This window comes from Cebidichthys violaceus, unplaced genomic scaffold (genome assembly GCF_023349555.1).
Source record: "Cebidichthys violaceus isolate CVI_PGR_0920_01 unplaced genomic scaffold, fCebVio1.0.p SCAF_3, whole genome shotgun sequence".
NCBI classification, from domain to species: domain Eukaryota; kingdom Metazoa; phylum Chordata; class Actinopteri; order Perciformes; family Stichaeidae; genus Cebidichthys; species Cebidichthys violaceus.
In genome coordinates this window covers 11,212,312-11,238,087 of record NW_027176483.1, presented here as the reverse complement: position 1 = coordinate 11,238,087, position 25,776 = coordinate 11,212,312, and the positions used below count along the sequence as shown (strand labels likewise).

The following is a 25,776-nucleotide window of genomic DNA, read 5'->3' as shown; positions in this document are numbered from 1 at the left end:
ATATATATATATATATATATATATATATATATATATATATATATATATATATATAAAACTTGTTTTTTGAGTTTATTTGCATTAAACAGGAGCCAAGTTATTGACTTGTATCCGATATAATTGGGTTTCAGATACCTTGCCTCCCAAACATGGTATTGCTGGACGTTGATTCTTCTATTCATTTATTAAATCATCAGTTTCTTTTTTGTTGCTTAACTGCAGCCAAAACTAAATCCTTACCACATGATGGATATCCCCACTGCTGTTATTTATTAATCAATGCATAGCTTTCTTCCATAATGTATTAGTCTTAGAACTGTCAATTTCATTTGTAAACAAAGATAAAAGAGAAACATTATAGGCCATCACAACAGCTGCTAATCTGGTGATATTCATTGTGTAAAATATAATTGTAGGTATATGTATAGTGATATGTTTGGGCGAGTATAATTTGGTATCTATGTGCAACATTATGATATGCCTTGGCCACTTTCTCCTCTCTCTCTCTCTCTCTCTCTCTCTCTCTCTCTCTCTCTCTCTCTCTCTCTCTCTCTCTCTCTTACATGCAGGCTATACTTTGTGTATTGTTTACCTTATTGTGAGGATGACGTGGAAAATTAATTGAAAAAGTTGGTCACAAAAAAATGCACCTTCCGATTTTATGTGCAGTAGCCTTCACCAGGAACAGGAGAGTGGCTCAGAAAGCCTCCTTGACCAGCCTGTAGGGTGCGTGCTTGCTCTGTAGCGTTCTCGTGCATGTGCGTAATGACGCATCCGTCTGCCAGCGCCTCTTCTCCCCTCCTCCCTCCTGTCACATCTGGATCTGGCTCCTCTCATCAGCACCACTCAGTGCAGCAGGAGAGAGAAAGAGAGAGAGAGAGATCGAGGGAGGGAGGGAAACGACCGGAGAAGCGGAGGCTAGCTCGGTCGGTGCAGCTTCATCCACAGCCGAGCAGAATCAAGGAGAGGAGAGCGGAAGGACATCTCACCTTCTCATCCGCACTCACGGATATTTTGCATCTCCTCTGTCCTCCATCCATCAGTCCAGCTTCTGTTTTCCTCTGCTTCTCTTCCCTCCTTCTGTCTTGGGTATGATGATGAGCTCCAGCCTGCTGGAAAATCCGGTGCAGGCGATTCTGTACCTGCGGGAGCTCACCACCATCGTCCAGAATCAGCAGAGTCTCATCCAGACCCAGCGTTCCCGGATAGAGGAGCTGGACCGGCGGGTGGACGAGCTCATCGGCGAGAACAGGCACCTGCGGGATGTCAGGGTACAACAGCAGCATCCTTACCATCATCACTATCACCACCACCCCGACCCCAGCTGCTTTCATCAACACCACCACCCTCAGGACCCTCAGCTTATTACCGGTGCGGGGTCTCTGCCAGACCATGCGGCGGCACCAGCACAAACCGAGGTTACTCCGGGGGTTCAGCCGTCTTCTCCCCAACCTATGGACCCGGGGGACATGCAGCTGGTCCCGGCTGACCTGTCCACGGTTTCCCCGGTTGACAGTGACCCAGAAAACGGCGGAAGTTTCCAAAGCTGCCGCTCTTTGGTTCCGATGACCCCCACAACCCTTTGTCGATCCCTGGCTCTGGCAAGGCAATCAGAGTGAGTAGAGAATATTGCTGTTTGCATTTGTGTGTGTGTCTGTCCTAAAATAGTCCAATTGAGATTATAGGCAGGCTATTCAGAATGTTATGGTATTTATATATTTTTTAAAACCTCCTGTGGTATTGCATCTCCTCCAGTATCGACCTAAATCATAAATCAATTTCCTTTGCCTGTCTTGTATCCCTCATAGTTTTTTGAGTAGCATCCTTCTAAAACTGTATAATTTCGAGCGTGCATGCGCGCATTTGCGTGTACTGCTGATTAAGAGGCGTTTAATTAGGCTAATGAAGAAGAAGCTTGCACATTTTCAAATTTCAGTTGTATGTGACGGAGGACACGTACAAGGACTCTGCCAGAAGAGAAAGAGGTGGATTATTTAAATGAGAAGCTGGATCACGAATACTGAATCATTACGTAACAAACAGCTGTAGTAGGCCTATGCATGTGTGCGTGTGTGTGCGTGTGTGTGTGTGTGTGTGTTTATGCTGGAAACATCGGCTCCGCACAACGGTCACTGTCAGCTTGACACAGGAGCAGCCTCACTTGCGATGATGAGACACCGCGAGTCGCTGTCCACGGTGCAGCTGGTTTCTCTATTAATTACTGCACGGGATCTGTGAACTCTCACGGGACCTCTGGGTCTCTGATGTTGCTGTGTTAGATGAGGCACACACACACGCGCACGCACGCGCGCGCGCGCACACACACACACACACACACACACACACACACACACACACACACACACACACACACACACACCCCAGCACCCCCTGCCTGGCACCAGAGCCTCATAGTACATCAACACATCACCTAATGAGAGAAAATCCATCTTTCTCTCTTTTTCTCGATCTGTGTGCGCGCGCGTGTATGTTCAGTTCATAAGTTGTTTCCCAGCAGGAGTCCTGATTGGTCTCTCTGGGACTCCACCCCCACTGATGGGAGCAACTCAGAACAGAGGAGGAGTTGAGAGGAGAAGAGGAGTGTAGAAGGCGATACATGCAGATGAAAAAAAAACAGTTGTTGATATTGATCCTACAGTGAGTGATTCACCTGCCACACATTACATTTCCTGCTCTTGAGGTGTGTGTTTGCATGTGCCTGTTGCTCTCTCTTTGCCTGGAACCTGAGTAGAGAGCTTACCTTGCGGCAAATTTGTTATTATTTGACAGGAATCAGTGTAACACCACTGGTTCTTAATTTAAATTAGTTTAACTGGGGAGGAAGAAATTACAATAAACTAATTGTTATTATAAAAGCTGGAGGGAGAACACAGCAGAGCCATCCACCAGTTGATCAGGCAAGCAGAGTGGGGGAGTGGTTTATAAAATAGCCTTCTTTTTCCTGCAGTTGCTGATTGTGTGTCCTTGAATGCAACCTTGCATCTTTACCTGCCCATTGCTTTTAAGACCAGTAGCTTAACACCTAATTTGTAGTTTTGCTTGCAAGTGAGGGGGAGCTCAGACTTTCACTTGCATTTAGAGGATTCACCTTCCTGCCATTGCCTGCTGCATCCTCTCTGCAGCTGACTGGAGATCAGATCTGTCCTCTTCTTTTCCTGTTGCCAGTGACTTATGTGTGTCAGCATGTTTATATGTTACAAACCGTGTGTTTGTGTATGGGTGGGGGGGGGGTTGTCTGTGTAGATGCATGTGTGGTTGCACACTTGCTTTCTTTTACACATCTTACATTTAACTGTATATATTTATCTGAATTGTTGTTCAACTCTATAGAGAGACTAGTTTTCTTTGACCTGCAGATAAATCACTTGTGGGCTGCGTATGGTTGGCTGTGAGTGTGTTTGTGTGCATTGCATTATTGTCATCTCTGTCAGTGCACGTGTTTGAGTCCTATGGGTTGAGAGACAGGATCCTCTCCTCCACTCATTCTCTGTCTCTCTCCAGCTGAGCTTCCTATCTGCCCCACTTAGCCCATGGAGCGAACGGTAATCAGCCATTCTCAGGAGAGAGAAAGGCAGCAGAGAGCTAGAAAGAGAGAGGGATGCATGTTCAGTCGTTGTCTTTGATGGAGCCCTTGAGGTGTCTAGAGGAAGGAGCTTGAGGCTGACATTGGAGTAGACCAGTGAAAGGGAAGAAGGTAGAGGGGGGGGGGGGGGCAGAGAAAGTGGCGATGAGAGAATAGGACAGGGAGGGGTTTCAGTACACAGAGAGCGAGACAGGTACAAGAAGAGACCAAACCAGAGATGATATGAAGGGTGCATTTGGGGTAGCTGTCTCCTCAGTTTATCTATCTTGCTGGCGGACAAATAGATAGGTTGGACAACAGAAGGACACGCTGGGGCATCCTTTGGCACAGTGGAAGGTGCATACAATGTACTGGCAATGTTTTGACTCCAAATGGAGCGGATCTTGTTTCATGTCAACCCTCCTCTTCCTTACACTCTACGACTGGATACTGGCTGATGAAAAAGCATTGTGTTTAAAGTACTCTTACAAAGCAGGACGGAGGAGAGGGATGGTGTGAGGGAGGATGGGGCACACAGAGAGAGAGAGAGAGAGAGAGAGAGAGAGAGAGAGAGAGAGAGAGAGAGAGAGAGAGCATGGCCTGACAGCAGGAGGCATGTACTGTTGAAATATTCACCTGTTCTCTTTGTAAGCGTTGTTGGAGGCGTACGGCCGTTATGTGCGTGTCTCGTTCAGACAGATGGACGGACCCGTTGAGTGTGTGTGTTTGTGTGTCTGTGCACTGAGGGACCCAAGCAGCCTGGCCTCTTCCTCAGGGCTGAACTGTTTCATATCAGGCTGGCAAAATAATTCAGCTGTTTTACTGACGGTCTGCAAGTTCATTGCTTTTACATTTTGATAAAAAAGTTTATTGTTTGATCTCCCTTCTCTGTCAACCAGGTGCATATCAGATAACACTTTGACCCCCGTTTGATCCCCAAAACCTACAACGCAGAGAAGGTGAACTCCTGCACATTTATACTGCCTAGATTTATAGGTTAAATTAGTTTGTACTTATATTAATAAAGAGATGCATTATCTCGACAAATAGTTTAAATTACTTAAATTAATCTCATACAAGAAAAATCTTTATGTACGGATCAAAAGACTAAAAAGTAAAATTTAAAAATAAACTGAGTAATTTCTGAAACCCCTGTGAGCTAGTGAAAGAAGGCAAACGCTTGAGAGAATTGCTGTAAATTTTGCAAGAATAATGAATCGATCTATAATAACAAATTAAGTCCAAAAAGGCAGGTACTGCACTCAAGACCTCACTTGGGAAAAGGGAGGCTCTCAAAGTTCTAAGACCAGGATCAAGAGCTACTACAGCAGCAGTGTAGCGGACCCCAGCCGGAAAATGGTGAAGCGTACTGATGTTTCCAGAGGCCTTTATTTATTTTTTCTCATTTAGCCAATATCCAGAAAACACCGCAAGAGCGGAATAGATAACATAAATGAGCTCTTACAATTTTAAACATTTCTTAAATTACATTTCAATATACATGGGAGCATTAACTAAACATTTCTCTCATATATACTTTTAAAAAGCACATGTAAAAAACGGAATCTAGCATTAGCTTAAAATTACAGCTTAGTCATTTAGCTATTCCTGCTAAGCTAACATTAGCATCTAGTTGAAACAGAAATACATTAAACACACAATAAAGACAATAAACACACAATACTCCCGTTCCAGCTAGGTGCTTAACCGTTAATTAATAAACTGTTATTGCAGAGGAATATTTTGTAACATTTTTCTTTTCGTCTGCACCGTCAATTATCTTTAATTATCCGAATCCGAAGTCAAACTAATATACTCTGACGAGCAGTTGGATCTGCTTTCGGTTTCGCCAGAAGGACTTCAAAATAAAGGACCCAAAAAACATAAAAAGGGCACTTACAAAATAAAAGCTAGCAGGAAGTGATTAACTTAAGTGACAAAGGCAAAGGTTTGTATAAAATATTCACCTTAAACGAACAGAACCTCTTAAGAGTCATTTACAAGCAGTGCTGCTAAAAGGAGAATGAATGATTCAAGGATGTACAGTATGTTTTTATGTGTGTCTGTATGCGAGGTGTGAGAGCAGATGGAACAGTATTATTCATAGAAAACCAACTGTGAAGAGTGTTGATCAGAGGTATATATTTTTTAAAACATCAGCGTCCCTTTAAGTCTGTGGAAGTTGCCGTGAAAAAGTAGCTTTTTATAGCTTGGACTGTCACCCCGAGCCTCGCACAGACTCTGACTGCCTGTCACTGTGGGTCTGTGTCACGAGCAATATGCTGAGCTGAGCTCAGGTCAGAAGACAGAAGAAGAGAAAATTCACTGTCAACTGAATGCTTTCAGCTCATTGTGAACTGACCCAATGTGACCTACACTCACACCCACACCTCCTATACAAAAGATATGCTAAATACTTTGCTTTTTTTTTTAAATTTCAGGATAATTCTTGTTTTCATTTCCCTGGTGGTGGAAGGTAATGCTGTGTCTTGTTTTATTTCTTTCTTTTTTCACAAATTGCTCCAGATAAGAGCACCAGCAAGATGCTTAAAATATGAATGTAAATGTAAAATGTATGAGGGAGAAATGAGAGAGGGGAACTTAAGAAGAGACAGTGCCGGAAACAGAGCTGGAGTAACCATCTGTCCAGATTGGGAATTCTGCTAAATCACTACAGATCTTATTAATTGAATGGGAGGAGGCATAGACAAGCACATCCGGATACACAAACATATACTCACACTCAATCTAAGCGTCCTCAGCCTTGAATTGACCTACATAGGGTATTTATCACAGGATCAGTGCCAAATTGTAAACAGAATCCATGGAAATAATCCAGAAGAGTATAATGGGAGCCTTTTCAGTGTCTTTTGGGATGTTGGACTAAGAATGAATATAAGGAGGAATATGGAAACAAGGCAAACATCCAGCAACAGCCAATAATAACCAAATGACATGCTGTCCTTCCAATTCTGTCTGCTTTTCCTCTTTCCTCCCCCCTTTGCTTACCTATCCTCCTCTCTTGTCTGCCCTTCAGGAGCGAGAACGTGCTGCATCAGTTTTGCTGCCCCGCCCCTGAACATCCAGAGGCTGACACCAGTGGCTCATCCAGGTAAGACCGAGTCACACACCAATCACACAGACACTTTTAGGCCACTATTTGTCTCTACATATTTTGCTCCAACAGTATGCTCTTTCAACCATTGAAAACGTCCTGTCTCTGTATACATACACACTGCATGCATGTACATGTGTGTCATCTTACTGAGTAATGTCCACACCCAGGCTTTTAATCATGCTCGTTAGTACATGCACAGAAGTGTATGCAACTGTGAATTGGGGTATTCATGGACGTGTGATGCCTGGAGTTACAGTGAGAGAGTTAAATGCTCTGTAACAAACCTATAGATCTTACAGCCTCAAGGGTGAATCACATAGGGAGAGAGAGAGAGGGGGGGGGGGGGTGAACTGATATTGGCAGTATAAAAGTGCCCATGGCAACCCAGTAATGACGCAATGATTACCACTACCATAGTAACTAGAGAATAGAACTTTGAGGATCTACTGTAGCCACTTTTGCTGTCTGTTTCTGTGTGGGCAGCTTGTCTGTTTGTTGTATGAGTATGTTAATTTTTTTTTTGTGTGTGTGAAGGCATGCCGTTTCACTTGGTGATGGTTGGATGAGTAAAGCTCAGCTGTAAAATGCTCAAACGCTGATTTTGTCATGTTTCTCAATGATTGACTGAAATGAATGTTTTGCCCTCCCTCCTCTGGAATTTCTGCCATCGTTAAATCCTGTGTACTTCTAAATCCAGTTTTTCCCAGTAATGTCTACTTATTCTGTCTCTTCATCTGCTGCTATATCTTCCACCTTGTGTTGTTTGTTTCTGTATGTATCACTACTTGTTATTTATCTGTCTGTTTATTTCGGTCTCATCCCTCCTTATCGAGTCTCTCTCTCATTCTGTTTTTATTAATATCACCATCTGTCTGTCTGGAATCCCTCTCTTTTCTCTGATTTGATGACTTAACTATCATCATCTACACCCACATACTCCTGATTGGATGAGCTAGTGGCACAGCAGCAGTGGACACCCACCTGAGATGATGAGATGTAGACGAGCCGTGCAACACCGTGGCTCATTATTATCATCACATGAAGTTGTGTGTGCCTGGTGGCTGCAAACTTGCACCACCTCTACACTAACTGTCATCCACTGAATCCATCAGAGCACGCAAACCTCCCAAGAGATGTCATGAGATCCACCTCTAGTCTAACCTGCCGTGCCTTTTCTCTCCTGTGTGTGTGTGTGTGTGTGTGTGTTTCTTGCCTGGCTGTACAGGACTATACATCTCTGAAGGACCTTGAGAGATGCGATTTGACAGATGTTCATTTCTCTTCCATCATGACGTCACACATGCAGTCAGAGCGAAAGTGTGTGCTTGGTTTGTTTGTTGCTGCTATGTATGTGAGCATGTGTGTGTGTATGTGTGTGTGTGTGTGTGAGAGAGAGAGAGAGAGAGAGAGAGAGCATAGCTGCCATATCATTATGGAGGCTTTTGCTGTCCAGATGCATTAATAGCTCAACTCTTGCTTTAAAATCCTCTAATGTATTCTAATGTACTCTAATGTATTCTGATGCTGCGCAGGGGCATGGCAGCGTTTTAATAGAGTTTTTGATAGAGACAGCCTCCAGCATGCACACACCAACACAGTCTCTCTGTCTATATCTTTGTCTCTCTTTCTGTTTCTATCTCAGCCACCGGTTCCACTCTCTTCCCCTTTTTCCTCTCTTTTTTTTCTCTAACTTTATCTCATTTAAAGATATGACCAAGCTTCTCTGGCCCTATCTCTGACTTTTGGCAGGGGAATGCAGAATATTTGCTTTAACAGCAATCAAAGAAAACAAAGAGGAGCTTTAGTGATGAGCTCATTATTTAACCATGAGCAGGCTTTTTAGTCTCCCCAGTCGTGTCTAGCACTAGTCCCTTTTGTGTAAAAATTATAACGGTAAGCATTATCTGGGTGGAAGAAAGATTGCACAAGCACACAACATCCTGCACACTCACACTCATAATTGCACACCGTTATAAAACCTCTTAGGGTGTGATCATACTCTATGCTTGCATCAGGCCAGTTTGGTTGTATAAAAGGTGCTGAATGGCAGTGTTTAGTATCTTTTAGAGGTGATTTGCTGCCAGAGATGTTGGCCACAAGACATTATTATTATTTTCTCCAAGTTTTACCAAAATGAATGGAGCTTAAGTTGTCCGCAACAGACATTTTCTGCTTTGTCATAGCAGTAATTTGCTTAGGTAAGCCTTTCATGCTTTCACAGAATTTTGCTAATGCTGTCATGAAAAAGAAAATGTTTGCATCTGTGGACAGGACTTGGGATTAAGAAGAGGGTGGGATGCACTGAGAGACAGCCTCTATGTCGACTCTGTTGAGTTCTGAGTCAGATTCAGGCCGAATTCAAATGTATCTTTGTTTTGCTTTCGCTTCCAGCTGCTGCTATATTATATGAATTGTTTATGAGTTAAATTTGTTTGATTTATTCTATTTTTTCTGCCAGTCATGTTTGACTTTGAGGATATGATTGTCTTGCAGTTCTTCCAGTTTTTTTATCTCTTATATTGCAGTCACTTGACTTGATTATGCTTTCATACTGTAACCCTTTCAGCAGAACATAGAAAACATGTTATATAGATGAAAAATAGTAATCTCATTTCTATGTAGGAGACTCAGAAAGTTTTATTTTTCATCACAACTTCCACTGTAATTTTCATCCAAAGTATGTCATTGCCATAGAAACACATCCGCTTCTGGAGTCTCGTACACAAAATCCGTTTAAATTTCCGTGGAAATCGTTGTTAGTGCGCTGAACACATTGGGATCTGCCAAGAGTGCAGCGCAGCATTTTTAGCGTTGTGAAGCTGACAATGTCTAACAAAGATCTCTGTGACATCAAAGCATTGCTCTATAAATTAAGCTTGTTGGGAGAGTGTATTGCACTATAGTGCCCTTAAAAATTCTCTCCCTCTAGTGGTCCAGTCTCAAGATGGACCTGTATGTTCAACCAAGAAGATCACACAAGTAGAAAACAAAATTTCTGCCTCACATAACCATGTTTATTTTTACTTTACTGTTTAGTTTCTTTGTGAAATACTACACAATTTCACCTCCTCAGACAAGCCTCAAAAATGAATTGATTTATTATTTAAGTGAAATAATCGAAGAAGAAAAAATCACTCTTTGACTGAACTGCTCATAATTTATGCAACCTGTGACGAGGAGTCACAAGCAGAAAAAGGTTGGAACCACTGGATCAGTTAATTGATAGAAAATGTATTAATTAATTATTAAAACATTTTGATAGTTGATTAATCATTAAGGTAATTTACTAATGGAAATATGCTAAATATTCACTCTTTTTTGCTTCTCAAAATTTGGGCTGTTGGTTGGCCAAAATGAGTTGTTTGACCATGTCAACTTGGGCTCTGAGAAATTGTGATGAACATATTTGACTATAATTATTTTATATATTTTATAATAGTAATTGGCAATGAATACATTGATGCTGGCAGTCCCACTGTAAACTAAATTAATACGTTTTAGTATGTAGGAAATAGTAAAATAGTGAAGGAGGTGATGATTTTGGTCACAGAACTTGTAATAAAGATATTTTATTCCTGGTCTTATATACTGAATTTCACTCCTGCAGCCTGCATTGGAGCCACAAATTTGACCAAACAGCACTTGACACATAAACCTCACCTTCGCCCTGAGCCACCTCAGCCACACATCACTCTGCGCCTGCTGCTACCCTCATGAAGCTCCTCAAACACTGCTTAGCTGATGAGCTGCCACTGCAATGACGGCACAGATTGTAAGGTCAGTAGGGAGGACTAATAGTTCTCTGTTCTTATTTCCGTGGCAGTGGACAGATGCTGAGCCTGGAGGATGGAACATCTTCTGGTGGTGGACAGGAAGTGGAAGGGACCAAAAGAGAGGGACCGAGCGAGTACGAGATCAGCCTTGAAAATAAGAACAAACAGGTATTTTCTTTTCTTCAAGTGTGTGTGTGTATCTGACCTGTAAGCACAAGTGAATGCTGACTCCTCTACCTGTTTTAACACAAGGATGTGTGTGAAGGATGATCACTTTGCGAGACAAAAAAGATTCCCATTCAGATCTATTTCTGGCTGTTAATGTGTTGACATTAAAAAAAGAACACCAGCAATTCCACTGTCACAGCGACAGCAACGCGAAAGATGCTAGGTTGTCATGGTAACAGCTAATAACTGCTTCTGGCGACTGGAGATGTCTTTATTTCTCATACCAAATTGCTGAAGGGTCTGCTGTTGCTACTGCTATTGCTGCTGCTGTGTGAGTGTGCGTGTGTGTTTGTGTGTGTCTGCCCACACAAGCATGTCCACAAAATGTGCATGTGCACCCATGCACATGCACGCACACACACGCACACACACACACACGCACACACACACTGGCACATGTGTGGCTGTCCTCCTTTTTCTCCCTCTCTGTCTCTTCTTCCCTTGCCTCCGACTCCCCCACCTTCGTCTCACTTTTGCTGGAAATACAGGAAAAAAATTCTGGAAGAAGCTGAGATTTTGGGCTGAGCTGCTCTGCCAACAAACGGAACAGAAATAGGCTTGTGCGGGTGTTTACTTTTCTATTAATTTTCTCAAAATCACCTTTGTCACAGCCCATCCATCCTCCTTCCCATGGCCCTTCAGCCATTATTAGCAGTTGAATGATGATAGATGATGTTTACTTTGACTCTAAGGCCATAAACCCTCAGAGGCTTTAAAAGAGTGGACAGATAAGTAAGAAGGATACTTCTAAGAAGAGAGGTGTGAGTGTGCTGACTCATGACTCAGGCAATGCTCAAATTCGTTTGATCTTTTGTAGACACGGGCACAAAATGGCATCATGATATTTGCCTGCTGGTGGATGAATACACATTTTTCTGTGGCTACTGTGTGCTTTGCAATGAGTCCTGCAGTGTCTTCAGTGAGTTTCAGAACCTTGTAAACATGTTTGATATTTAAACTCAATTCCCCTAACTCTCTCCTCCTATTCCCAGATAGATGAGTTGGAGCAGAAATATGGAGGCCATCTCATAGCGAGGCGGGCAGCCCGTCGTATCCAGACAGCCTTCCGTCAGTACCAGCTCAGCAAAAACTTCCAGAAGATCCGTAACTCTCTGTCGGAGAGCAAGTTGCCCCGCCGGATCTCCTTGCGCCATCCGAGCCCTTCAGGTCGAAACAGAAACGCAGCCCAGAGACACAGTTACAGTCTGCATCCTGGAGGAGGACAGATTCCCTTACGCTCCAAAACTCCCCCTCCTCCCCCGTGTCGCTCCACCTCTCTGCCCCCTTCTCCTGCGTCTGCTCCAGCAGCTGGCCCCCCTCCTGCCCCAGCCCCACCTCAAACCCCTGGACAAACACTTACACAGCTGGAAGACTGCTTCTCTGAACAGGTTAGTGGGTTTTTTTCATGATACAGCATGATACAACCATAAGTGGAATTATGTAGGGATGCAGAATGATCCAAAGAAAATAAATCAAGAAATAAGGTTTCATTATAGCTTGTCAGCCAAGCAGGCTAGCATGATTACAGTAGGAATGTCAATGTCAGTCATTTGGCCCACAATTGTGGTCCAGGATGAACTATCTCAACAACTTCCAAGGGAAAAAAAGTTTGCTATGGGAAGATCAACAGAGAACACTTCAACTATTTGATGGATTGCCATGAAATTGTGTTCAGACATTCATGATGCCCAGAGGGTCGATCTTTGGTGGTCTTTTTGTTAAGAGTCAATGTCAGGTCATAATTTAAATTTGTCCAATCCTACCGTCCCCCACGCAAAGACTCCACAGTTTGACCCGGCCTTAGTATATCTACATTTATGTGCTTAGACTGCACTACATTCACTGGACCCGGTGCCTTGAATGGTAGTTTCATCTAAATCTGTCTATGAATGGTCTTCTCGGTAGCCAAGTATCACCGTTTATCTACTTTCACTAGTCTTACAAATAGTCACAAATTAGCAGCCCCTCTGGTATCAGAAACTTCAACAAAAATATGTATTTTTTCTCTGATCATATTTGCAGCTTCATTCTTTGGCCCAGTCAATTGATGACGCCCTTCATGGTTGGAGCTTGTCGGAAGGTGGAGACGGGAAGGGGCTACTGATGGACCCCGGGGCCCTTCGTGCAGCTGCTGAGAGTGCTTGTCTGCCCCGCAGTGCCAGCTCGCTGCTCATGGCCTTCAGGGATGTCACTGTTCATATCGACAGCAATACCTCCTACACCATATCCACCGCCACCACCACAACCACCACCTCCTTGGGAAATGCGGTCGTGGGAGAGTTGGGCAGCAGGAAGACTTCTGTGAGTGGAATGGCTGCAGGCGGAGATGGCCAGTTAGCAGAGGAGCCAGAGTTTCCTGCACCTCCACCCAGTGAGGAGCTGGAAATGGCTGATCCAGGATCCAGGAGGGGCTCAGCAGTGCCAGCTCTAGGAGGAGGAGGAATGGAGGGGGAGTGCGGCTCAGACAGATTGGGTTCCACATCCACTTCTACCTCCACCTCTATCTCCACCTCAGCCCAGTCTAACCAGCAACCTGCTCAGATTTATACCCAGTACCAGCAGTACCACTACACTCATCCTCAGCAGATCCCTGGGGGGCCGAGCCCAGAGGCCCTGCAGGCCCTGGTCGTCTCTCTGCCCAGGGACCGCTGCCAGGATCCAGCCTCCTGCCGCTCGCCAACTCTATCCACGGACACACACCGCAAACGCCTCTACCGTATAGGACTCAACCTCTTCAATGTGTGAGTAGGCCGGCAACACACGCACGCACGCACGCTCGCACGCACGCACGCACACTGAAATACTTCTGGACCCTCTGGCTCAGGGTTCAAAGTACACTTATTACTGTTTGTGTCTAACAAATCTCCAACAGCCCTGCAAAACTGCTCTAAGCAGCTGCTCATTAGTGTTTGTGATTGTTGGGAGGAGCTGCGTGTTCAGTGCCATCTTGTGATGTCAACGGAAAAAAAAAGAGTTAGAGAGGAGGGCGAGGGACGAAGAGAGAAAGAGAGAGATAGGGCAAATGTGGTTGAAGAGGAGAGGCAGTCAAGGAGGTCATGGACAATGTGAGAGCCTCTCAGTTTCTAAAAATAGAGCCCACGGTTGGCCTGCACTTATTATTAGTTAATGCAAATTAAAGTAAATTAAATCATATGCGTCAGTGACAGTGGGTCTGATCCAGAAGTCCAGAGCTAACAACTTTCGCGCTTGAATGCATTCTTCTTTTTCCTCTTTCTCTTTCTGCTTCCTCTTATACACACACACACACACACACACACACACACACACACACACACACACACACACACACACACGCACTTATATGCTGTGTTACACATTTTCTTTATCACTCAGGCCCACACACCTATCTGCTTGAACGCACAAATACATTGCACACACGCTGTTTAACTCTTTATACTATCTGCTTTTTTGCTGCTGGCTATCTTAGGAACCCAGAGAGAGGCATCCACTTCCTGATCACACGTGGTTTCGTCCCGGACACAGCCATTGGAGTGGCTCACTTCCTGCTGCAGAGGAAGGGCCTGAGCAGACAGATGATTGGAGAGTTCTTGGGGAACAGCAAACTGCAATTCAACAGAGATGTCCTTGAGTGAGCCCTGATTATTTATACATCACACACTGACACATACGTGATTGGGTTTTATATAATGAGTCCTGTCATCAAATTAAAATCCCTTTGAACTCTCTATTGCATCTATTCAGGTTTTATAAAATAATCTTAACTCAAGATCCATTTACTAGCTGTTTTTTTTTTTGCTTTCAACTGCATCTCATGGACTTCATTAGTGGAGTTTGCTCAGTTTTCATGGAGAGGACTAATTTGTAACTACTGGCTTTATCAATGTTGATAAATTACTCACTAATACTTTATAGATCAGTTTTAAGCCATGAATGGGTTACTAAACTCTTGATTTCGAATTTTACTTCCATAAAGTTGGGGAACTGTATGGTCAAATGGTCAAAAGTCAAAGCAGCAGAGACAGAGATATCCTGACTCTTGGTCCCTACAGGTCAAGCTCTTTGTTTGACTCTCAATGAATAGTAAAGGCCCACTTCTTTCAAACTCCACACTTCTAGTTTGAACCGCAGGCTTTCTATTATGATTTCATATTTTCCAAGCCCATGCCGAGATGACCCTGATGACATTATCAGGGTTATTCTCTCAGACTTTAGAAAACTCCTCCAGAGCCACAGAAGTCATTATACAATTACATTTTTTGGAGTTGTCAGAGTGTGACACCCTGTAGTTTATCGTGACGACCCCTCTGTTATTCTCTATTTGACCACTTACCTTATAAAAAAGGGCTGCTGAGCATCTGGACCAAAATCAATTTATTTAACACATTTGATTGATTTTGTACCTTTATCTATTATTTATTAACATGTATAGATCTTATATAATTGATTACTTTTTTCAAAGTGGGAAACTTAATTTGCTTCTTAACTAAATGACGCCCCGTACTTGACATAACAATCGCAACTCAAGGTCCATTTATAGCTGTTCTAGAGGTTTCCACCGCATGACATGGTTCTCATTAGCAAGTTGACTTTGCTTCATTGCCATTATTTTAGAGATGTTTAAACTTTAAATTATTCTGAGCACCTCTAGGACTTCTCATCCATGCTGACTTTAAAGTTAATGATCAAATTTCCTTCAGGACCTTGGAAACAGCAGTTCAGATACAAATCCCACCCCAAGGTCCATTTGATAGCAGTTATGGAGCTTTCAACTGTCTCTAAGTCTGTACCAGGGTCATACATTAACTTGAATGGATGTTTTGTATGTTGCTCTTTACCACAACAAAAAGAGAGGACATAAAAGATTAAATAAGAGACGTTGACTCTGACTTTAATGGATTCAGGTATTTTAAAATATCTAAAATAGAACTAGCTGTTGGAACCTAACCAGATATAAACACATGATAACACACACACACACACACACACACACGCTCACTTGTCATGCAGCACTTGCATGCATAAATGCAACACATCTATGAAAACACGCTTTTACTTAATGCCTTCACACTCACCCTTTTTGAATCCAACCAGTGTAGACAGAGATCCACGATAGAGAGGCTTTTTGCTGAGGTTGTTGCAGAGACTGTAGAAATAGGTCACTGCACTGAACGCACGCACACACAAGCACACACCCTTGCTTTCTTTCTCTCAGACACATAGACACACATACATGGACACAAACACGCATGTACACATAAATGCACACGCACTTCTTCCATTGCTTCAGCCAGCCCTCAGCCTTTCATGTACCTCTCTCTTGCCCCCTTGCTCTTTGCATTTCATTATTTCGCCCTCTCATCTCTTTCTTTCCTTCCCTCTTATCTCCCATTGTCATCAGACCCAGTCTTCCCTATTGATGTTTGCACAAAGTGTGTGCATGTGCAAACATGTTGTCTCTATGTGCGTCTCCAGGTCAGTGGTTCTGTAATGGAGGTATGACTGTAAGAGGAAGATTTGCCATCAGCACTTGGTTACCCATAGTTTGATGCACACGCACACACTTGCACACACTCACTCACTCACCTTCTCATTACAGTGACACACTGCAACTAAACCCAATCTCTCTCTCCTTTCTCTCTGTCTGTCCCTAATAGCTGTGTTGTGGATGAGATGGATTTCTCAGGCATGGAGCTCGACGAAGCCCTCAGAAAGTTCCAGGCTCACGTTCGTGTTCAGGGAGAAGCACAGAAAGTGGAGAGACTCATCGAAGCCTTTAGGTGAGACTGTCAACTCGCTTACAACCAGGCCTCGCTGACTAACGGGCTCTGACTTCGTTTTTTAACACAGTTCAACACAACAACAGTCCATCACATGACTTAGCGGGGATGTTAAGGGCACTCTGAACCTTTTGAAATGAATAGAACTTTTGCCTTTGGCCACTTATGCAACTCATGTAACCAAGCTCACATATTTTGCAATAAAATAGAAAAGTACTTTCTGATCTCATCTCGCAGCCTTGGGGTAACACACGTATCCAGAATGGCATACTAATAGGACGACTGTGTATTGTTTAACTAGTTCTGCCAGCTCACTGTGGCAGGCTCTGATGAAACCAAAGCCGTGTATCATTAACAAATTACACTGATTGCCTGTAGCCTTTGTAACCTTTGACTTAACTCACCAGTGTTTGATTGTCAGCCAATCATAGCTGTGATCTGAGTTGGAGGCAATCAGTGGAACAAAAATACATGCTCTATTTCACAACTTTCTCCCCTGGATGTCACTTTCTAGCCAAATCTTCAGGTTCTCTGGGCTGCATGACAGTTGTGTGTCCATTTTCATCCAAAAACACACATGTATACGTAAAAGTACATGTTTGGTAATGATGGGGTTTTAGCCTAAGCTGTTTTCTGCTCATTCTGTCTTGCCCTCCAGTCACTAAAATGTATGAGCCATCTGAAAAAGACTTATTTTAATACCAAGAGGACCTTGAGAGACCTACTGTAGTTTGCACACTCCCTTTGTGCCTTTTAGTGGACTGTCCAGCTTTGCCTATAACAAACTCCTGGAGAGAAAGAGTTTTTTATGATGCAGTTTTACCTTCTGACTGAAAGGTCTTTGAGGCAAAAACAGACAGAAGTGACCAGACAAATAAGAACTGCAATTGTCTTCTTATCCTCTGGCTGACACTGCCCTTGAAATGTCCTGGTAATATCCATAGATTGCTCCCAGGACTAAAAATGCAATAAAAATGGCCATCATTGTTTTTTGTTTCAGAGTAATTGGTTGCAATGTTGTATACATTTAATCTCCCTTTGCTGATGTGCTGCTCTTTGCCTGAGGATTATCAACAATGTCACCACCATGAGTTGAGCCACGCCCCTTTAAACTCACCAACCGTGATGTCCTTCTGGATTGCACTAAGTTGCTTGTATAATTCAAAGTTACCAAAGAACATGCACTGCATGTTAATTGTCTTTCAACACATTTCTACTTTCACGATGTCTGAACTTTGTCTGAGATGCTGACTTTGAGTTTGTATTTTATTAGCCCTTTTCTCAGTACATCCCAACTGGCTTTCCCTGTCTGTGGAACTTGGCCCCAAGGCCATTGGTTCCTACTGAAGACTTAAACCTTTAAGATTAAGAGTCTACAGTCAGGACAGTTTTTGAAGAAATTTGAAATTTCTGATTATGGTACTATATGAAAAGTCAAAGAATCACCAAACTTATTAATTTCATCCTGAGGGGGGCATGAATGTCTGAACATTTCAGTGGTAAAGACATTTCAACCTGGACAAAATGGGGGACTGGCCCTCAGATCAACATTGCCATTGCAAGAGACACCGGCTAGCATGGCAACAATTCATAGTTTAATTTTTTTTTAATAGTAAACAGCAATAATAAACAAAATAGCATATATGTTAAGGCGTATTTTCAGCCAAGGATTAATGCTCTAGTGAGTATTTATAGCAGCAAGACGGATTATGTAGGATTGACTCAAAATAAACCCCAGGTCCATCATAATGTTCACTATAATAAATGTCAGTCAGTGCAAATTTGTGGCTAATTAATGCGTTTCAATAGGTATAGCAGGCTGTAGATTCATAAGCAATACTTGTTTGAAGGATTTGTTGGTTTTGGTCTATGGTAAAACATAGATCATCAGCCTATCTATTAAGGAAAATAGGTTCTTACTACAGGCACAAAGTAGTGAGTGGAGAGAGGAAAAGGAGCAGTCATGACATCCCCTCTCTGCTTCTAAATTTGAGGGCCAATCAGAACACCCACCGAGGTCATCAGCTAATCACAACTCACTCAATCATACGTGCCAAGCCCCCGGGTGCAGATTACAAATTCATCAGTGATCTGAGACCACACTCTGTAGCAGGGAGCTGTGAGTATAGGTCAGAAAAGAGCGGGCTTTTATCAGGACAGCCAGACATCCGATGCCATGTCTGTTACGTAACAGTTATTATGTCATCTGTTTGAAGCGCGTTGTACTCTTGTCGTGAGTAGTTCTTTTATACGAAGCGGTATTTGTGCCAGCTGGCATGCAACATTCATATGCAGATATAAAGATAAGAGATCAGTAGCTAGTGTTTAAATAAACTGGTTACATAAGACGGAGATCCGTGCTTGAAAATGTGTGAATGAAGCACAAACAAACACACATGCATAGGCCTAACCACAGCTTTATTTATTCACTAGAACTGTTTGCTCACATATGCACTACACATCCATGCACATGTCCATTAGGTATCACATACACACTCACACAGTAGATCTTGGCTTGTTTTCAGTCTTTGATGAATTTGCTGCAGAATTACATCAAGATGGCAAATTAGGATGCTCGTTTCTGCCTCTGTGTGTCTGTGTATGTGCATATGTAGCAGTGTTTGTGTCAAGCAAGATGTATTCTCCCTCAAACACCCATTAAACTGGGCTGTAGTCAATTGATACCCTATGAGTACTCTGGTCTTAGATCTTGTTTGGGGTCGGGGAAAAGGCTTTCTGGTTGCAGGTCTCAGAAGTGGCCTCTCGCTTGCATATGCTGTGACAAGTACATAGTTCTCTGGAGCAGAGCAGCCCTCTCCATGTCTGTATCCTGCCTGGCTGCAGAGATAAAAGCCTCCCACCACTGAAATGGCCCACTGTGTAAGTGTAAGTGACAGTAAGAAAGATAGGGAGGGAGCTGTGGGGGAAGGAGGGCTTGCAAGTGAGAGTTTGTGAAGCCTGTGGGCAGTGATGGAGCAAAGGAAGTCCAAATATGGCATCTCTGGCTCCAATGCAGACTGAGCAGCGTTACCTAGGGCAGTGCCATTTTGTCAAATGACTCCTGTCTCCTGTCCGTCTCATGGTAGAGTGCCCCTCACATCTGAATAGAAGTTACAGTCAGTAAGTCTTTGAGTCAGTCAGTCAGATTTAAAAAATGCTACAGCTTGTATGTTGAGATATGGGGCCTTAAAATCAGTCTGAATACGTCCATCTCACAGCAGGAATAAGCAACTTTTCATAGCCACTGCTTTTTATAATCCTATCAATTTGCACTGAGCTCTCTTAACGATGCACTCCTTGATTTTGTTAGCTTGGGCTGAGGGGACATTTTGGGATATGAGGCTGCAGTTGGGCAAAATAAAAAAGTCAAGGAGAGCGTCATTGAGTTTTGAAACATTGGCTCTGTGAGCCTGAAGATACAGGGGTGACAGGAAATTATGCTAATATTCAGTATGCCCTCATTGATTCTAAATCAATGAGGGCATAATCAGGGCAAATGGGCTTGACAACATATTAGCAACACCTCTTTGTATTCAGCAATACAATTTAATAGCATATTAGATCATATAAATATTAAAAGCTTCACAAAGGTGTTATTTATTGTAGGACTGTATTCGAGTGCATTTAGCAAGGTTTACTTGATCAAGTGCCAATTGAGTGTGTGATTTCACTTCAGCCCAGCAGTAAAATCCTACACTTTCCTAAAACATGATCCTCAGTGTATTAACATATTCACTCAGCTGATGTTGTTTATATGTTTTTTGTTGATGGAAAGTTGGCCCATACATGTCTGTATGTATTGAATAGGGTTTTTATCAATAACAGAATCTGGCTGGATTGGTTGTTGTGATTATTTGGTGACAGTACAATGGATGTTGTTATATTCAGTGTGGTTTGTAGATAAAGTTGAACAATATAATTTGTCCAGGATGCATTAAATCTACAGAATGTACCATTCCAAATGAGCTTAGCATTAGCAATAGTATTATGTGTTTTTTTTGTATTACACACCAAACTTGTGGTAAGCTGGCGAATACTTTGTAATCTTATTTAGTTTGTGCCATAAATAAGCAATAAACTTCTCAGGATATGAATGATATTTGAATAACTTGGAGTGGTACTTGCTGTGTCTCATCTACAAAATCTATATTTTGCGGTCTATAATAGTGGTATAATGGCAGACCAATCCAAACCAAGACGTGATAGAGAAGTGTCACACTAAAGATATATAACTCTGTTGTCCTATTTCCCCTCCACAGCCAGAGGTACTGTATGTGTAATCCTGATGTGGTGCAGCAGTTTCACAACCCAGACACCATCTTCATCCTGGCCTTTGCTGTGGTCCTCCTCAACACTGACATGTACTCACCGAACATCAAACCCCAGCGCAAAATGGGCCTTGATGACTTCATACGCAACCTAAGAGGTTAGTGTGTCCAAATACTTGTATGAGCATGTTTTGCATGTTTTACAGAGAAAAAAATGTTGTGTTTATATAGAGGCTGAGCACAAGTGTCATCTCAGGGAGTGTGAACTGACCCTGTGGACAGAGGTGGTAAAATAACTGGCAGACATGTTTCAACATTTATGGGAAGTAGTTTTATAAGCAGAGAGTTTAACATGGGTTATATATAGTAACCACATGTAAACACATGTACATTTCAAACCTTTTACTGCAAATCATGTGGAGATCCATCCGAGAAATATGCCAGAATGAAAAGGAGGACAAAAAAGAGAGCAGAGGGCAGGGAAAGTCAAAGTTTTACAACAAGCACTCTCTTATCAGCCTTACCATCAGTCTTTTGAGTGACAGCCTCTTGAAGTGAAGTAAATTACTCAGAGGCGGCGGGTGCTTGCCTCCGCTAGCTACCATCAAGAAAACCATCAGCTGTGCAGGAGGAGATTCCTGATATCCTTAACTCAGAGCTCTGCTCCAGAGACCATGGCATTGACCCATTTAATTGAGGCACACTTAGAATTAGATTTTCTCGATATGAGCTTGGGTTTCTAGAGGCATCTCATCACCTGAGGCTCTAAACAAGGTCTCCGTCCAGTAGCTGAACAGATACATACATTTACGTCAACCAGAACTTAAAGAAGAGAAGTTTAGCTTTAATTTGCACCTTCAGTTAATGAAAAAAAAACCATAAAATAAATTGAAATATCTTTTTTCATATGATATCGTACAATTCAGTTTTAATTTGTGAGCTGAAAAGGTTTCTCCTTCAGTGACAAAATGTAGTGAGGATGTCTGTGTGCTGCTCCACAGCGATATTACATTAACTATCAGGACACAATGACAGCACACATACTGGGATAAAAGCAAATTTTCTCATCCGCAAACCCTCAATGAAAAACAACTAATTACAACTTTTAAAAAAATGATATGAGCCCACACAGTCAGTTTCATCTCTATCAACTTCGACTGTGGCTGCTACTAATCTTCCCATCCGCACAGTGAACTTTTATAATCAACATCTGTGAATAATAAAAACATTCATAAGATAAATGTTATTTGAATGTTTATTGTAACAGTTTTGGCATCAATCCGGTCATAGTATACATGGGCGCTATTGTAAAAAAGTGCCATTGTTTTAAATTAAAATATTTGTGCAAAATCAGTTAATAACAAATAAGTATACTACATGAGACCAAAACCAGCATATTTTAAATCATAATTTTCACTAATATGGACAAAACAGCATGAAGGCAAGTCTGCATGAAGACAGTAATTTATTGATGGTCCCTAAATCAACCCCCACTTGTTAATGCCAAAGGGTGGGCAGGTGATTTTACCGTCCTTCAGCTTCTAAAATCAGCGTGGCTGTCTGAGGTCAAGGAGCTGTTGTTTTTCTAAATCCGTTACCGTTATCACTGTAAACTGCATGTGCCGTGCGAAAATGTAAGGCTTGACAGACATAGCAACAGTAACAAAGGGCGACGGGAGGCTTACAGAGTACTTCTAACTTTGATTCTGACCACTGCTACTTTTTCTGGACTATTGTTCCCTCAGGTGTGGATGATGGAGCTGACATCCCCAGAGAGATGGTAGCAGGCATTTATGAGAGAATCCAACAAAGAGAGCTCCGCTCCAACGAAGACCACGTCTCCTATGTGAGCCGTGTGGAGCAGTCCATCCTGGGCCTCAAAACTGTGAGTAATATTTGTCTTTGTGTGCAAGTCTTTCCTTTTAGTATTTCTCATTTCGGCGAGCTGTTTGTACTGTCGCCTTTTCTCTTGTGTCATGTATTATTTCACAGCAGTCCGTCCTTTGTACTATCTGTCATTTCCATCTCTTTAATTTGGCCTCTGTAGATCCTCGCTGTGCCCCACAGACGTCTGGTGTGCTGCTGTCGTCTGTTTGAGGTACCTGATGCAAACAAGCCTCATAAACAGAAACTGTCCCAGCTCCAGAGAGAGGTCTTCCTCTTCAATGACCTGCTGCTGGTGAGGAACCTCTATTCAGTGACTCGCTACTATACTGTATGCAACTGAAACCACATTTCTTGCTATTTCATACATAATCAGACATAATGTTAATTCCGCCATGTTGTGTGTCATGTGTCCCTACTGTAGATCCTGAAGCTGTGTCCCAAGAAGAAAAGCTCAGCCTCTTATACCTTCTGTAAAGCTATGGGTCTTCTGGGAATGCAGTTTCACCTCTTCAGCAATGAATGTGAGATACAATTTTACTCTGCTGTAGGTTGTTCTCAGTACAGTTCCACCCTAGTGCTGGAAAAAATGCTGAGCTAACTGTCAGGTTTTGGTGTAGCCAGCGGATCTCCGGGCCAAGACTTCCTTTTCTGTCCGCAGCTCATTGTTTACAGTCCGATTAGAAACTTGAGATGCGAGACTGGAGTTGAGAAACGACGTGTGCAACAGGATTGTTTTACAAGTAGCCAGTTTAAAAGCTAATTTTAAACCAATAAGAATCTGCATGTGAATGCAGAATCTGTTTATCGCGATAACCATAAATGTATCTATCCCATCACAGCTCAGCACTTTTTAAAGCCAGAGCCTGTTCAGTAAGGTTGAAGGCAAGGCAAGGCAAGGCAAGTTTATTTGTATAGCACATTTCAACAACAAGGCAATTCAAAGTGCTTCACATAAAACCATTAAAAGCATCAAAACATAATGCAAAAGAAAAGGAGATTTAAAAACAATTAAGAACATTGATTGAAACATAAAAAAAACAGTCATTAAAACACTAAAAAGCTAAAAACAGAATAATAGTTGCAGTACAGTTTAAGAAATAAAATACAGTAGTAGTAAAATGCAGGAAACTGATTAATATCCTTGAATGTGGTTCAATCAAAGGCAGCAGCAAACAGAAAAGTCTTCAGTCTGAATTTAAAGGAGCTGAGGGTCTCTGCAGACCTGCAGCTTTCTGGGACTTTGTTCCAGATATGTGGAGCAGAAAAACTGAACGCTGCTTCTCCATGTTTAGTTCTAACTCTGGGAACAGAAAGTAGACCGGTCCCAGACGACCTAAGGGGTCGGGATGGTTCATAGGGTAGCAGCAGATCAGAGATGTATTTTGGCCCTAAACCATTCAGTGCTTTATAAACCAACAGCAGGATTTTAAAGTCAATTCTTTGTTGGACAGGAAGCCAGTGCAAAGACCTCAGAACTGGAGTGATGTGATCTACTTTCTTGGTCTTAGTGAGGACTCGAGCTGCAGCGTTCTGAATCAGCTGCATCTTTCTGATTGACTTTTTACAGAGACCTGTAAACACACCGTTACAGTAGTCCAGTCTACTGAAGATAAATGCATTGACAAGTTTTTCCAAATCCTGTTGAGACATAAGTCCTCTAATCCTTGATATGTTCTTCAGGTGATAGTAGGCTGATTTTGTGATTGTCTTGATGTGGCTGTTCAGGTTGAGATCTGAATCCATAACTACACCAAGGTTTCTGGCTTTGTTTGTGGTTTTTATCATCAGTGATTGAAGCCGAGTGCTGACTTTCAATCGTTCATCCTTGGTACCAAAAACAATTAGTTTCAGTTGAATGAAATTAATCTTTGCACATATTTACTATACATGTCAATTGAGGGATTGCCGCCACACAGCTCTCAACATGGCGACATCTGAGCCGGTGGCTAATGGTGCTAATAGTGCAGACAACGGCAACAGTGTTTACGGAGCTAACTGTGTTAATCTGGGGAGGAACCGGAGGGTGGGCGCTACGCTTCTGCGGCGATGCTGGGGGTCAGGACAGTGTCATCAGCGGTTATGGTTAAAGAATTTTTTCATGTACCTGAAAATGTAATGGGCACCACAAATGTGGAGAACCTTGTAGATCTTTATACACACGCTTTTAAGCTGCATGAAAATGAATGGGTTTTTTTTCACTTCCCTGTCCAGGTTTATGATATAGGTCACTGAATAGAGGTGGCACTGTATGACTGTATTCAAGCATGGTGTTTTTATTTATCTATGATAACATAGATGTTAACATCAACATGCTACTGTAGCATGCACAAAATAACAATGATAGAATAACATGTTGATCAAAAAGCCATTGCTGCCAACATCTGGTCATTAACCTAATTTTGTGAAATAGAAACTGAAGTAAAAACTGCAATAGTAAAGTGTTTTGAAAATCCTGCATCCTTTTTTTATTTGTTATGAAAGTGCTTTCTTTTTCTCTTTGACACATTGATGGGGTTTGTCATCAGACTACGCCCATGGCATCACAATGCTGAGCCCGTTTACCTCAGAGAAGAAGCAGCTGGTGAGTTTCTGCTCCCCGAGTGGAGAAGAACTCAGGAAGTTTGCAGAGGAGCTCAGAGAGGCTATAACAGAGGTCAACGAGATGGAGCAGATACACATCCAGTGTAAGTGAAGCACACACACCTCAACATATGCAAATGAAAACAAACACACACTTCTGTATATGGCTGGTTTCAATCTATTTTCTTGTGTTATAGGGGAATTGGAGAGGCAACAAGGCATCCAGCCACACAGCATACACACCAATGGCGGGCAAGTGGACACACACACAGGACACGGCTCTCCCTCAGGTGCTAGTTTTGCTCGTGCAGCATAAAATGCACAACACTGCATACATAACTCATAACAATGCATACATTACTCAAGGCAATGTAGAAAATAGGACAACTTCATGGAAGATGGTTGCATGAAAAAGCCCACCATACTGAAAAAGAAATTGAGAAAAAGGAGTGGATGATGATCAGAGGGCATAAAGTTTATGTAACTGTCACATTTTTATTAATAAAATGGTAGTTTGTTCCAGCAAAACCTTAAATTGTAGATTTTGCATTTCTCTTTGTGCACAGAATTTTTTTCGTAT

General features: G+C 42.4%; 1 protein-coding gene across 2 annotated transcripts in view; it reads left to right on the top strand.

Annotated features, from left to right (window-relative positions):
* Positions 1–569: 569 nt before the first annotated feature.
* Positions 570–25,776, top strand: part of iqsec3b (IQ motif and Sec7 domain ArfGEF 3b) — a 29,753-nt gene continuing 4,546 nt past the window's right edge. For both annotated transcript variants that reach the window (XM_068723342.1, XM_068723343.1), the window contains exons 1-13: positions 570–1,615; positions 6,621–6,695; positions 10,525–10,642; positions 11,695–12,090; positions 12,725–13,443; positions 14,151–14,312; positions 16,339–16,461; positions 20,721–20,887; positions 22,475–22,614; positions 22,777–22,908; positions 23,038–23,137; positions 25,142–25,300; positions 25,394–25,486. In XM_068723342.1, the coding sequence (XP_068579443.1) occupies positions 1,092–1,615; positions 6,621–6,695; positions 10,525–10,642; positions 11,695–12,090; positions 12,725–13,443; positions 14,151–14,312; positions 16,339–16,461; positions 20,721–20,887; positions 22,475–22,614; positions 22,777–22,908; positions 23,038–23,137; positions 25,142–25,300; positions 25,394–25,486 (2,908 nt within the window). In that variant the 5' untranslated portion in view covers positions 570–1,091. The remainder of the gene's footprint in view (positions 1,616–6,620; positions 6,696–10,524; positions 10,643–11,694; positions 12,091–12,724; positions 13,444–14,150; positions 14,313–16,338; positions 16,462–20,720; positions 20,888–22,474; positions 22,615–22,776; positions 22,909–23,037; positions 23,138–25,141; positions 25,301–25,393; positions 25,487–25,776) is intronic.